This window comes from Leucoraja erinacea, unplaced genomic scaffold (genome assembly GCF_028641065.1).
Source record: "Leucoraja erinacea ecotype New England unplaced genomic scaffold, Leri_hhj_1 Leri_259S, whole genome shotgun sequence".
Classification (NCBI taxonomy): Eukaryota; Metazoa; Chordata; class Chondrichthyes; order Rajiformes; family Rajidae; genus Leucoraja; species Leucoraja erinaceus.
The window spans coordinates 39,715-54,925 of record NW_026576160.1 but is presented as its reverse complement, the minus strand read 5'-3'; the positions used below and the strand labels follow the sequence as shown (position 1 = coordinate 54,925).

The 15,211-nt window shown below is 51.3% G+C and overlaps 1 protein-coding gene across 1 annotated transcript in view; it reads right to left on the bottom strand.

Moving 5' to 3' along the window:
- Positions 1-14,978, bottom strand: part of LOC129693319 (small conductance calcium-activated potassium channel protein 3-like) — a 92,346-nt gene extending 77,368 nt beyond the window's left edge. The window contains exon 1 of the mRNA XM_055630165.1: positions 14,395-14,978. Coding sequence (XP_055486140.1) covers positions 14,395-14,811 — 417 coding nt within the window. The 5' untranslated portion in view covers positions 14,812-14,978. The remainder of the gene's footprint in view (positions 1-14,394) is intronic.
- Positions 14,979-15,211: the final 233 nt, after the last annotated feature.

Sequence of the window (15,211 nt, the reverse complement as noted above, 5' to 3'; positions counted from 1 at the left end):
ATTGGGAACATTTTTCCTGCATCTAGCTTGTCCAGTCCTTTTATAATTTTACATGTTTCTATAAGATTCCGCCCGCTCATCCTTCTAAACTCCAGTGAATACAAGCCTAGTCTTTTTAATCTTTCCTCATATGACAGTCCCGCCATCCCAGGGATCAATCTCGTGAACCTACGCTGCACTGCCTCAATCACAAGGACGTCCTTCCTCAAATTAGGAGACCAAAACTGTACACAATACTCCAGATGTGGTCTCACCAGAGCCCTATACAACTGCAGAAGAACCTCTTTACTCCTATACTGAAATCCTAATAGCATGATTACAATCGAGCTGTCCACAGTGTACAGATACAGGATAAAGGGAATAACATTTAGTGCAAGGTCAAGTCCGATTAAAGATAGTCCGAGGGTCACCAATGAGGTAGATAGTAGACTATTATCTAAATGGTGGCCGATTAGGAAAAGGGGAGATGCAGCGAGACCTGGGTGTCATGGTACACCAGTCATTGAAAGTAGGCATGCAGGTGCAGCAGGCAGTGAAGAAAGCGAATGGTATGTTAGCTTTCATAGCAAAAGGATTTGAGTATAGAAGCAGGGAGCTTCTACTGCAGCTGTACAGGGTCTTGGTGAGACCACACCTGGAGTATTGCGTACAGTTTTGGTCTCCAAATCTGAGGAAGGACATTATTGCCATAGAGGGAGTGCAGAGAAGGTTCACCAGACTGATTCCTGGGATGTCAGGATTGTCTTATGAAGAAAGACTGGATAGACTTGGTTTATACTCTCTAGAATTTAGGAGATTGAGAGGGGATCTTATAGAAACTTACAAAATTCTTAAGGGGTTGGACAGGCTAGATGCAGGAAGATTGCTCCCGATGTTGGGGAAGTCCAGGACAAGGGGTCACAGCTTATGGATAAGGGGGAAATCCTTTAAAACCGAGATGAGAAGAACTTTTTTCACACAGAGAGTGGGTGAATCTCTGGAACTCTCTGCCGCAGAGGGTAGTCGAGGCCAGTTCATTGGCTATATTTAAGAGAGAGTTAGATGTGGCCCTTGTGGCTAAGGGGATCAGAGGGTATGGAGAGAAGGCAGGTACGGGATACTGAGTGGATGATCAGCCATGATCATATTGAATGGCGGTGCAGGCTCGAAGGGCCGAATGGCCTACTCCTGCACCTAATATCTATGTTTCTATAGTAGTTCAGGACCACTCTCTGGTTGTGGTAGGATGGTTCAGTTGCCTGATAACAGCCGGGAAGAAACTGCCCCTGAATCTGGAGGTGTGTGCGTTTGTTTTCACACTTCTGTACCTCTTGCCCGATGGGAGAGGGGAGAGGATGGGGGAGTGGCTAGGGTGCACGTGATACAAATCCCTCCATTTCTTCAGCCAGAGGGTGGAATTCTTTGCCACAGACGGCGGTGGAGGCCACAAGTCAGTAGATATTTTTAAGGCAGTGATAGATAGATTCTTGATCAGTGCGGGTGTCGGGGAGAAGGCAGGAGAATGGGGTTAGGAGGGAGAGGCAATAGACAATAGGTGCAGGAGTGGAGGCCATTTGGCCCTGCAAGCCAGCACCGCCATTTAATGTGATCATGGCTAATCATCCCCAATCAGTATCCCGTTCCTGCCTTCTCCCCAGGCTCTGCTATTTTTAAGAGCCCTATCTAGCTCTCTCTTGAAAGCATCCAGAGAACCGGCCTCCACCCCCCTCTGAGGCAGGGAATTCCACAGACTCACCACTCTCTGTGAGAAAAAGTGTTTCCTCGTCTCCATTCTAAATGGCTTACTCCTTATTTTTAAACTGTGCGTGGCCCCTGGTTCTGGACTCCCCCAACATCGGGAACATGTTTTCTGCCTCTAGCGTGTCCAAGCCCTTAACAATCTTATATGTTTCAATGAGATTGCCTCTCATCCTTCTAATCTCCAGAGTGTACAAGCCCAGCTGCTCCATTCTCTCAGCATATGACAGTCAGCGTTTAACCTTGTAAACCTACACTGGGCTCCCTCAAATACAAGAATGTCCTTTCCCGAATTAGGGGACCAAAACTGCACACAATACTCCAGGTGTGGTCTCACTAGGGCTCTGTACAACTGCAGAAGGACCTCTTTGCTCCTATATTCGATTCTTCTTGTTATAAAGGCCAAACATGCCATTCGCTTTCTTCACTGCCTGCTGTACCTGCATGCTTACTTTAGCATATAGAGATAGATCAGCCATGATTGAATGGCAGGGTAGGCCATTTTATACACCTCTGGAAGATCACCCCTCATCCTCCTGCGCACCAAGGAATAAAAGGCTCTGCCGGCCCAACCTATCCCGAAAGCTCAGGCAATATGGTCCTGGCAACATCCCGGAAATCCTTCTCCGAACCCCTCAGGTTCCTATTAAATCTTTCCCCCCTCACCTTAAGATGCAGTGGAAATAATCCAGGCTATCTGACCTGAAGAAGGATCGAGACCCATCTATGGAGCGATGGAATAGGTGACGTTTCGGGTCGAGACCCTTCGGGTCTCAACCCGAAACGTCACCTATTCCTTCGCTCCATAGATGCTGCCTCACCCGCTGAGTTTCTCCAGCATTTTTGTCCCCCTTCTGGGCGATCTGACCTCTCCCACTAGCTCAAACAATCTAAGTTGTCAATTTAGCAGGAGACTTTAGTAGTTTGATTTAGTTTACTTTTGAGACCCTTCGGCCCACTGAGTCTGCACTGACCAACATTAACTAACTAACTAACACATAGAAACATAGAAATTAGGTGCAGGAGTAGGCCATTCGGCCCTTCGAGCCTGCACCGCCATTCAATATGATCATGGCTGATCATCCAACTCAGTATCCCGTACCTGCCTTCTCTCCATACCCCCTGATCCCCTTAGCCACAAGGGCCACATCTAACTCCCTCTTAAATATAGCCAATGAACTGGCCTCAACTACCCTCTGTGGCAGAGAGTTCCAGAGATTTCACCACTCTCTGTGTGAAAAAAGTTCTTCTCATCTCGGTATTAAAGGATTTCCCCTTTATCCTTAAGCTGTGACCCCTTGTCCTGGACTTCCCTAACATCGGGAACAATCTTCCTGCATCTAGCCTGTCCAACCCCTTAAGAATTTTGTAAGTTTCTATAAGATCCCCTCTCAATCTTCTAAATTCTAGAGAGTATAAACCAAGTCTATCCAGTCTTTCTTCATAAGACAGTCCTGACATCCCAGGAATCAGTCTGGTGAACCGTCTCTGCACTCCCTCTATGGCAATAATGTCCTTCCTCAGATTTGGAGACCAAAACTGTACGCAATACTCCAGGTGTGGTCTCACCAAGACCCTGTACAACTGCAGTAGAACCTCTCTGCTCCTATACTCAAATCGAAACACACCCACACACACGCACACACACGCATACGCACACACGCACGCGCACACACACAGCAAGCCAATTAACCTGCAAACCTGCACGTCTTTGGAGTGTGGGAGGAAACCGGAGCGCCTGGAGAAAACCCACGCAGGTGACGGGGAGAGAGAACGTGCAAACTCCATGAAGACGGGATCGAACCCGGGGCGCTAGCGCTGTGAGGCAGCAACTCTACCGCTGCACCACCTTGCCGCCCAAGAAGAACTTAGTAAGCACTTTAAGAGGGAGAGAGAAACCAGACGATTGTTCAAGGTACACAAAAAAAGCTGGAGAAGCTCAGCGGGTGCAGCAGCATCTATGGAGCGAAGGAAATAGGCAACGTTTCGGGCCGAAACCCTAATCTGAGGAAAGACATTCTTGCCATAGAGGGAGTACAGAGAAGGTTCACCAGACTGATTCCTGGGATGGCAGGACTTTCATATGAAGAAAGACTGGATAGACTCGGCTTGTACTCGCTAGAATTTAGAAGATTGAGGGAGGGATCTTATAGAAACGTACAAAATTCTTAAGGGTACACAAAATTGCTGGAGAAACTCAGCGGGTGCAGCAGCATCTATGGAGCGAAGGAAATAGGCAACGTTTCGGGACGAAACCCTTCTTCAGACTGTTCATAGACTGCACTGTCATCTGAGTGTCAACAGGGGGGGGTGGGGGGGGGGCACGATGCCGCAGCGGGTCGAACTGCTGCCTCACAGCGCCAGAGACCCGGGTTCAATCCTGACTAAGGGTGCTGCTTGTACGGAGTTTGTACGTTCTCCCCGTGGTTTGGGAATTGCTCTGCCAAGGACAAGAAGGCTCTGCAGAGAGTAGTGCGTTCGGCCGAACGCACTATGGGAACTTCACTCACCCCACTGCAGGAACTATACAACAGGAGGTGCAACTCCAGAGCAAACAAAATCATGAGAGACCTCTTCCACCCATGCAACGGACTGTTCCAGCCGCTACGGTCAGGCAAACGCCTCCGTTGCCATGCAGTGAGAACGGAGAGGTTGAGAAGGAGTTTCTTCCCAGAGGCAATTTGGACTGTAAACGCCCATCTCACCAGGGACTAACTCTACAGAACATTTTTTCCTTCTATTATTTATTATGTAAAAGAATATGTGTGTTACGATTGTGTTTGTAATTTGTTTGGTTGGTTTGTTGTTTGTCTTTTGCACAAAAGTCTGCGAGCATTGCCACTTTCATTTCACTGCACATCTCGTATGTGTATGTGACAAATAAACTTGACTTGACCTGTGAGGGTTCTCTCCAGTTTCCTCCCACACTCCAAAGACGTACAGGGTTGTAGGTTCAATTGGACCTACATTGCAAATTGCCCCTGGTGCTTGTCGGATAGTGTTAGTGAGCAGGGATGGCCGGTGGGCCGAAGGGCCTGTTTCCGCGCCGTGTCTCTTAACTAAACGGAAGCTCAGCTAGTAACGAAAAAGCCAAATGAAATGTTGCATAGATTTGCAGTGGGCATTGGCTGAACGGTTCCAGGAACATGCGTATGGTTTGCGTTGGAATCTTTCCAGACACACTCAGACAAACTCCAGAGATTCAGACATCGATATGAAAGATTTGGCTAGTTTGAGGTCGGGTTTAAGTTTATAGTCCCGTGTACCAAGGTTTTTGTTTCGTGCTATCCAGTCAGCGGAAAGACCGTTTAGGAAGGAACTGTGCAGATGCTGGAAAATCGAAGGGACACAAAAATGCTGGAGAAACTCAGCGGGTGCAGCAGCATCTATGGAGCGAAGGAAATAGGCAACATTTCGGGCCGAAACCCTGAAGGGTTTCGGCCCGAAACGTTGCCTATTTCCTTCAGGGTTTCGGCCCGAAACGTTGCCTATTTCCTTCAGGGTTTCGGCCCGAAACGTTGCCCATTTCCTTCAGGGTTTCGGCCCGAAACGTTGCCTATTTCCTTCAGGGTTTCGGCCCGAAACGTTGCCTATTCCCTTCAGGGTTTCGGCCCGAAACGTTGCCTATTTCCTTCAGGGTTTCAGCCCGAAACGTTGCCTATTTCCTTCGCTCCATAGATGCTGCTGCACCCGCTGAGTTTCTCCAGCATTGTGTACCAACGGAAAGACTGTACATGATTGCAATTGAGCCGTCCACAGTGTACAGATTACATGACAAAGGGAATAATAGACAATAGGTGCAGGAGTAGAGGCCATTCGGCCCTTCGAGCCAGCACCGCCATTCAATGTGATCATGGCTGATCATCCCCAATCAGTACCCCATTGCTGCCTTCTCCCCATATCTCCTGACACCGCTATTTTTAAGAGCCCCATCTTGCTCTCTCTTGAAAGCATCTTAAGGAATAACGTTTAGTGCAAGGTGGAGAAACTCAGCGGGTGCGGCAGCATCTATGGACCCAGAACGTCACCCATTCCTTCGCTCCATAGACGCTGCCTCACCCGCTGAGTTTCTCCAGCTTTTTTGTCCACCATCGATTATTCCAGCATCTGCGGTTCTTTCTTAAACAAAGACAGTCCGAGGGTCACCAATGAGGCTGATGGGTAGTCAGGACTGCTCCTGGTGAGAGGACGGTTCAGTTGCCTGATAACAGCCGGGAAGAAACTGTCCCCGAATCTGGAGGTGTGTGTTTTCACACTTCTGTACCCCGTGCCTAATGGGAGAGGGGAGAAGAGGGAGTGACTGGGGGTGAGACTGGTCCTTGCCGAAGCATAATGGTGAAGTTAGTTAGTTATTTAAGATTATTGTCCCGTGTAACAAGGTACAGTGAAAAGCTTTTTGTTGCGTGCTAACCAGTCAGCGGAAAGACAATACATGGTTACATAATACTCCAGATGTGGTCTCACCAGAGCCCTGTACAACTGCAGAAGAACCTCTTTACTCCGATACTGAAATCCCAATCGAGCCGTCCACAGTGTACAGATACAGGATAAAGGGAATAACGTTTAGTGCAAGGTAAAGCCCGAATAAAGATAGTCCGAGGGTCTCCAAAGAGGTGGATGGGAGGTCAGGACCGCTCTCTAGTTGGTGAGAGGACGGTTCAGTTGCCTCACCAACTTCGACTGATGCACCACAGTAAGCATTTTATCGGGACTGATGCATCACAGTACGATTTGGGAACAGCTCCATCCAAGACCCGCAAGAAATTAGTGAATTGTGGACGCAGCCCAGACCATCACACACGCACACACAAACCAACATCCCATCCATCGCCTCCATCTACACCTCACGCTGCCTCGGCAAGGCCAGCAGCATCATCGCGGACCAGTCTCACCCCCAATCACTCCCTCTTCTCCCCTCTGGCACGAGGTACAGAAGTGTGAAAACGAACGCACGCACACACCTCCAGATTCAGGGGCAGTTTCTTCCCGGCTGTTATCAGGCAACTGAACCATCCTACCACAACCACAGAGCGGTCCTGAACTACTATTTACCTCATTGGTGACCCTTGGACTATCCTTGATCGGACTTTCCTGGCTTTACCTTGCACTAAACGTTATTCCCTTATCATGTACCTGGAGGAACAGCACCTCATATTTCACTTGGGCAGCTTCCAACCACAGCAGTATGAACATTGACTTCTCTAACTTCAAGTACACCCTTGCTTTCCCTCTCTCTCCATCCCTCCTCCATCGCAGTTCTCCCACCAGCCCAACTCCTGATTAAAGTCTCCCACTAACTCAAACAATCCTTCCGAGCCAACAATAATCTATTCCACATTTTCCTGGAACTTCTTCCACTTTGATCTCTCCTATTCACACCTTGCCCTTCCATATCTCTCGTTTCCCCTCTCCCCCGACACTGTCTGAAGAAGGATCCCGACCCAAAACATCATCCATTCCTTCTCTCCAGAGACGCTGCCCGACTCGCTGAGTTACTCCAGCATTTTGTGTCTTAACTTTGGTTTAAACCAGCATCTGCAGTTCCTTCCTACACGTTTGTCGGCACTGGGCCTGTACTCGCTGGAGTTTAGAAGAATGAGGGGGAACCTCATTGAAACTTACAGAATAGCGAAAGGCCTGGATAGAGTGGATGTGGAGAGGTTGTTTCCACTAGCGGGAGAGTCTAGGACCAGAGGGCACAGCCTCAGAATTAAAGGACGTTCCTTTAGGAAGGAGATGAGGAGGAATTTCTTTAGCCAGAGGGTGGTGAATCTGTGGGATTCGTTGCCACAGACGGCGGTGGAGGCCACAAGTCAGTGGATATTTTTAAGGCAGAGATAGATTCTTGATTAGGGCGGGTGTCAGGGGTTATGGGGAGAAGGCAGGAGAATCGGGAATGAGAATAGGAGGGAGAGATAGATCAGCCGTGATTGTATGGTGGAGTAGACTCGATGGGCTGAATGGCCTATTTCTACCCCTATCATTGGGGAAGTCCAGGACAAGGGGTTCACAGCTTAAGGATAAGGGGGAAATCCTTTAAAACCGAGATGAGAAGAACTTTTTTCACACAGAGAGTGGTGAGTCTCTGGAACTCTCTGCCGCAGAGGGTAGTCGAGGCCACAGTTCATTGGCTATATTTAAGAGGGAGTTAGATGTGGCCCTTGTGGCTAAAGGGATCAGGGGGTATGGAGAGAAGGCAGGTACAGGATACTGAGTTGGATGATCAGCCATGATCATATTGAATGGCGGTGCAGGCTCGAAGGGCCGAATGGCCTCTACTCCTGCACCTAATTTCTATGTTTCTATGACTGCACAAACTCCAGACAGACGGTTTCTAAGTGTTTCTGGGGGGGTGGGGGGTGGGAAACTAGAGGTGAAAGGGGTCGCAAACCATTGAACGGATAAGCAAAAAAAACTGGGTCGAGGGAGAACAGTGAGAGGACGCAGCGCGTGATAACAAGCCTGCAGTCGCCTAATCTGTCATTAATTAGTTGTTAATAAGGAAATGTGAAGTGTGTAGAGTGTGAAGAGAGAAGCAGTTTCCCATCAGATGGGAGCCCTCACTAAATAAATCTCTTCACAGCAGCTGGGTCCGCCTTAGCAGACGTGACTCTGAAATTAATTGTGGAATTCTCTGCCACAGAAGGCAGTGGAGGCCAATTCACTGGGTGTTTTCAAGAGAGAGTTTGATAGAGTTCTTATGGGCTAACGGAATCAAGGGATATGGGGAGAAAGCAGGAACGGGGTACTGATTGTGGATGGGAGGGGATTTTATTGAAACATATCAGATTATTAAGGATTTGGACATGCTAGAGGCAGGAAACATGTTCCCGATGTTGGGTGAGTCCAGAACCAGGGGCCACACGCAGTGGCGGACTGGCCAGGGTGTCAGCTTGCCCGATGGCAAGTGGGCCCCTGATGAAGTGGGCCCCCTATATCAAGTAGGCCCCCTTTGTCTCCTGGCAACCAATATTTTTAGACCCAGTCTGCTCCTGGCAACACAGTTTAAGAATAAGGGGGTCGGCCATTTAGAACGGAGACGAGGGAACACATTTTTCACACACAGAGTTGCGAGTCTGTAGAAGTGAGTCTGTCTGCCTCAGAGGGCGGTGGAGGCCGGTTCTCTGGATACTTTCAAGAGAGAGCTAGATAGGGCTCTTAAAAATAGCAGAGTCAAGGGATATGGGGAGAAGGCAGGAACGGGGTACTGATTGTGGATGATCAGCCATGATCACAGTGCTGGCTGGAAGGGCCGAATGGCCTCCTCCTGCATCTATGTTCAATGTTTTTGTGTTTCTAATAACCAAGCATTTGCTGCTGTTAGTTTAAAAAAAAAACTCAGGAGATCAACACTTAGCCCATCTAAGGTGAACACAAAATGCTGCCTCACCCGCTGAGTTACTCCAGCATTTTGTGTCTACCTTAGACTTAAACCAGCATCTGCAGTTCTTTCTGACACACTTAACCCATTCATCCACGACCATAGGGCAGCACGGTGGTGCAGCGGGTGGAGCTGCTGCCTCACAGCGCAGAGGCCCGGGTTCCATCCTGACTACGGCTGCTGTCTGTACGGAGTTTGCACGTTCTCCCCGTGGGTCTATCCCAGATTTCTATCCCCGTGGGCCTATCCCACCTGGAGTATTGCGTGCAGTTCTGGTCTCCAAATCTGAGGAAGGACATTATTGCCATAGAGGGAGTGCAGAGACGGTTCACCAGACTGATTCCTGGGATGTCAGGACTGTCTTATGAAGAAAGACTGGATAGACTTGGTTTATGCTCTCTAGAATTTAGGAGATTGAGAGGGGATCTTATAGAAACTTACAAAATTCTTAAGGGGTTGGACAGGCTAGATGCAGGAAGATTGTTCCCGATGTTGGGGAATTCCAGGACAAGGGGTCACAGCTTAAGGATAAGGGGGAAATCCTTTAAAACAGAGATGAGAAGAACTTTTTTCACACAGAGAGTGGTGAATCTCTGGAACTCTCTGCCGCAGAGGGTAGTTGAGGCCAGTTCATTGGCTATATTTAAGAGGGAGTTAATGTGGCCCTTGTGGCTAAGGGGATCAGGGGGTATGGAGAGTAGGCAGGGATGGGATACTGAGTTGGATGATCAGCCATGATCATATTGAATGGCGGTGCAGGCTCAAAGGGCCGAATGGCCTCTACTCCTGCACCTAATTTCTATGTTTCTATGTTTCCTCCCACACTCCAAAGAGGGCACAGGTTTGTAGCTTCTTTGGCTCGGTATAAATGTAAAATTGTGTAGGATAGTGTTAGTGCGCGGGGACGGCTGTTCGGCACGGACACGACGGGCCGAAGGGCCTGTTGCCGCGCTGTGTTTAGTGTTCCAAACTAAACACAGGTCTGTCCCAACTTCATTACTCAGAACCACCCCTGGAAAACCATCTCTTCACCACAAACCCTGTGACAAAGACAAAGAACACAAAATGCCAACCAATGCCCCCATGCTTTTTTTGTTGAGGTGTTGATGGTTTCACAGCAAGCAGCATAATTAAGGACATGTTGCACCTCCCGGTCACTTCCTCCATCAGCCAAGAGGGACAGAAGTGTGAAAACAAACTCACACACACCTCCAGATTCAGGGACAGTTTCTTCCCGGCTGTTATCAGGCAACTGAACCGTCCTCTCACCAACTAGAGAGCGGTCCTGACCTCCCATCTTCCTCATTGGTGACCCTCGGACTATCTTTGATCGGGCTTTACCTTGCACTAAACATTATTCCCTGTATCCTGTATCTGTACACTGTGGACGGCTCGATTGTGATCGTGTATTGTCTTTCCGCTGACTGGATAGCACGCAACAAAAGCTTTTCACTGTACCTCGGTAACTAAGACACACAGTCACACACACAGTCACACAGTCGCGCACACACACACAGTCACACACACACAGTCACACACACACAGTCACACAGTCGCGCACACACACACAGTCGCACACACACAGACAGTCGCACACACACAGACAGTCGCACACACACAGACAGTCGCACACACACAGACAGTCGCACACACACACAGTCACACACACACACAGTCACACACACACACACACACACAGTCACACACACAGTCGCACACACACACAGTCGCACACACACAGTCGCACACACACAGACAGTCACACACACACACACACTAACACACACACAGACAGTCACACACACACACAGTCACACACACACAGTCTCACACACACAGACAGTCTCACACACACAGACAGTCACACACACACAGACAGTCACACACACACACAGTCACACACACAGACAGTCACACACACACAGTCACACACACACAGTCACACACACAGACAGTCACACACACACACAGTCACACACACACACAGACAGTCACACACACACAGACAGTCACACACACACAGACAGTCACACACACACACACACAGGAGAAACTCAGTGGGTGAGGCAGCATCTATGGAGCGAAGGAATAGGTGACATTTCGGGTCTCATCCGCTGAGTTTCTCCAGCATTTTTGTCTACCTTCAATTTTTCCAGCATCTGCAGTTCTTTCTTAAACATTATAAAGAGGTGGGAATGGATAAGGCAAGATTGTTGGAATCCAGAGCAAAATGTAACGTGGTGGAGGAAGTCGGTGGGTCAGGCACCATCTATGGAGGGAAGCTCGCAGGCGATGCTTCGGGTTGGGACCCTTCCCCTCATTCAGGGTGAAGAAACCCTCTTGGCTTCCTCACCCTTTTGGGAAGAAACCGTCGCCTCTGACACTGGGTGGCAGTCGGTCAGTGTTCATGTTGTGGACGACACACACACAGAGGGACACACACACACACACACACACACAGGCGCACACACACACAGACACACACACACACACACACAGAGTGACACACACACACACACACACACAGAGTGACACACACACACACAGAGGGACACACACACACACACACAGACACAGGGACACACACACACACAGAGGGACACACACAAACACACAGAGTGACACACACACAAACACACAGGGACACACACACAAACACACAGGGACACACACACAAACACACAGGGACACACACACAAACACACAGGGACACACACAGACAGACACACACACACAGGGACACAGACACACAGACACACACAGACACAGACACACAGACACACAGACACACAGACACACAGACACACACAGTTATTTTTCTTAAATCGGGAGACAGACAGTTGAATAGGGAGACCCACGCAGACATAGACAGGCAGGCACACACTCCCACAGACGGACAGACACAGGCAGACAGGTCGACTTTATTTTCTTGAATAGGGAGACAGACAGAGCTGAGATGTCGCTGCCTGACCCACTGAGTTCCTCCAGCACTTTTTGTCTTTTGCTCGAGATTCCAGCACCTGCAGTTCGCGGTCTACCCACTCCATCCCAGGCGACTAGACATGGGATCCCCTCTGTGTCTCGAGCTCGTTGGACAAGTGTCTGACTCAGAAAGGAAGAGCCATTTTGACTCAATCAGAACAACCTCTAAATGATGATGGGGGGGGGGGGGGGGGGGAAAGGAGGGGGGGGAGAGGGGGGGGGTGGGGGGGGGGGGGGGTGGGGGGGGGGGGGGGGGGGGGGGGGGGGGGGGAGAGAAGAGTCCCAGAGAGAACACTAAACGATACAAGCTCAGCCAGTTAACGGGAGAGTGTAAATCAACGAGCAGAAGTTGGTCCTACCACACATATGCAACAGGTCTATCGAGGAAACAATCGCTCATACTAAACATTTATACATTCAATCCCAGCATTACTAACTCCTTGACCCAGTGATGTTCCCATGCTAACTGGGTTTAGGGAGAGGGCGACTATCTCTTAATAATAGTTTTTGATGTCTGTGTGTGTCTGCGTGTCTCTCGGTTCCCCTCCCCCACCTCCTCTTCCTCCCTCCCTCTCTCTCTCATCTCTTTCCCCTCCACTCACTCCGTCTCTCTCACCTCCTCTCCCTCCCTCCCCCTTCCCTCTCCGCCCTCTCCCTCTCTCTCACCTCTCCCCCTCCCTCTCACCTCTTCCCCTCCCTCTCTCTCACCTCTCCCCCTCCCTCTTTCACCTCTTCCCCTCCCTCTTTCACCTCTCCCCCTCCCTCTCTCTCACCTCTTCCCCTCCCTCTCTCTCACCTCCCCCTTCCTCCCTCTCGCCTCTTCTCCCTCTCACCCTCCCGCTCTCCTCCCTCACCTCTCCACCTCCCCCTCTCCTCTCTCACCTCCCCCTCCCTCTCTCACCTCTCCCCCTCCCTCTATCTCCGTCTGCCCCTCTCCCTCTCACTTCTCCCTCTCCCTCTCCCTCTCCCTCGCTCCCCCTCTCACACCTCCTCTCCCTCTCTCCTCTGCTCCCCTCCCCTCCCCTCCCTCTCTCAGTAAAACGCCAAGATGTTAAACTGGAAGGTGGGGGGGGGGGGGGGAAACGAGAGATGGTCCAAAAGGGAACTAAAGGTGGGGGGGGGGAGGGGGAGGAGGGGGGGGGGGAGGGGAAAGAGAGAGGTGGTCCAAAAGGGAACTAAAGGTGGGGAATGGGGGGGGATCCAGTTATAGATTAAATCCCAGCATTACAAACTCCTTTCTCCGGCTCCTTTCTCTAGGGAGAGGACCACTATATCTTAATGATAGTTTTTGATGTGTTCCCCACCCCTCCCCTCCCAGTTAAAATGCCGAGATGTTGAATTGGAAGGGGGGGAGGGGGAAGAGGATGTTCAAAAGAGAATTGCAGGTGGAGAATTGGGGGGGGGGGGGGGGAGATCGCATCAAAAACTATTATTAAGAGATAGTAGACCTCTCGAGGGGAGGACCAGGGTGGGAGAGGTCCAAAAGGGAACTAAAGGGGGAGAATGGGGTGAGGGGGGTAGATGGACCGGGGGGGGGGGGGGGGAGGAGGACCAGAAGAATCCTAGAGGTCCACGTTATTGCAGGAGCGACTGGGATTGTAAATGCTTTTGAAGTACGACCTCCCCTCCCTCCTCTCAAATCCTCTCTCTCTCAGCCCCCCCATCTCTCTCTCAGCCCCCATCCTCTCTCTCTCTCTCTCTCAGCAGCCCCCTCTCTCTCCCTCAGCCCCCCCTCTCTCTCTCTCAGCTCCCCCCTCTCTCTCTCAGCCCCCCCATCTCTCTCTCAGCCCCCCCTCTCTCTCTCAGCCCCCCCTTCTCTCTCCCTCCCCCCCCCTTTCTCTCAGCCCCCCATCTCTCTCTCAGCCCCCCATCTCTCAGCCCCCCCTCTCTCTCTGCCCCCCTCTCTCACCCCCCCCCCTCAGCCCCCCTCTCTCTCTCTCAGCCCCCCCCTCTTCTCTCAGCCCCCCCCTCTCTCTCTCTCAGCCCCCCCCTCTCTCTCTCAGGGGGGGGGGCCCCCACCCCCCCCTTCTCTCTCAGGCCCCCACCCCCTCTCCCCCCACCCCTCTCTCTCTCTGTCTAAAAAGTCAAGTTGTTAAATTGGAAGATGGGGGGGGGGGGGGGGGGGGGGATTTGTGATGACCACATTGCTGGAGCAGTGACCGGGACGGACTGGGACTGCTCTGGAAGACCACCTCCCCCACCACCAAGATACAAGATACATTTAATTGTCATTTGGACCCCTTGAGAAGGCAACAACAAGCACCAGGAGAATAAAAAAGGCTGCCGGAACCCACCTTGGAGTAGAGTCCCCAAGATAACTCGGTCTCTATCACCATGACAATGATGCCAAACATGCCGAAGATCAGCGCGTAGTCGCTCAGCCTCTTCCTCTTCTCGAACAGGGCTCGCCGGTGCCCCAGCCTGTATCCAATGTTCTGGTTCTTGCGCTTGCTACCCTTGGTCTGCTGCTGCTGCTGTTGCTGTTGTTGCTGCCGCTGTGCGCTGGGCTCCTGGCCCAGGAGCAGGTGGTGGTGGTGGTCTTCCCGGCACGAGATGACGATCTCCGGCGTGGTGCCCAGGACGTGGTTGCAACTGAAAACCTGCAGGGTCTGGGGCTCCGTCTCGGCCGGAGGCTCCACCAGGTTCCTCTTGGAGGTGCTCAGACTGGTCAGCGGCTTGACCACCCCGCCGTTGTACTTGCAGCTGCTCATGGCAATCTCGGTGAAGGGGTTGCTGTCCCTGCGGGGAGCCAGGGGGCTGGGCTGCCTATGCTTGGCCCCGACCGGGCCGCCCGCCGAATGTTCCTCTCCCAGGTGGAGCTGGCTGCCGTGCCGGGAGGAGGAGGCGGAGGCGGCGGTAGGCAGGGTGGGATGCCCGCCACCCTCCGGCCAGTAGACTGGCGAGGAACCTTTGGGCAACCTGGGCAGAAGCTGAGACTGGCAGGGGTGCTGTTGGCTGCTCCGGAGCGACTCCCGGGCCTGACACTGGCACCTCACCAAGTCCACCTCCTCGAGATCGGCCACGCCAGAATCGTGGCAATGAGCGCTCTCCATGGTCCTGCCACGGGGAGGAGCAAAGTCTCTGGGCTGCAAAATCCACCGGCGGCAACAC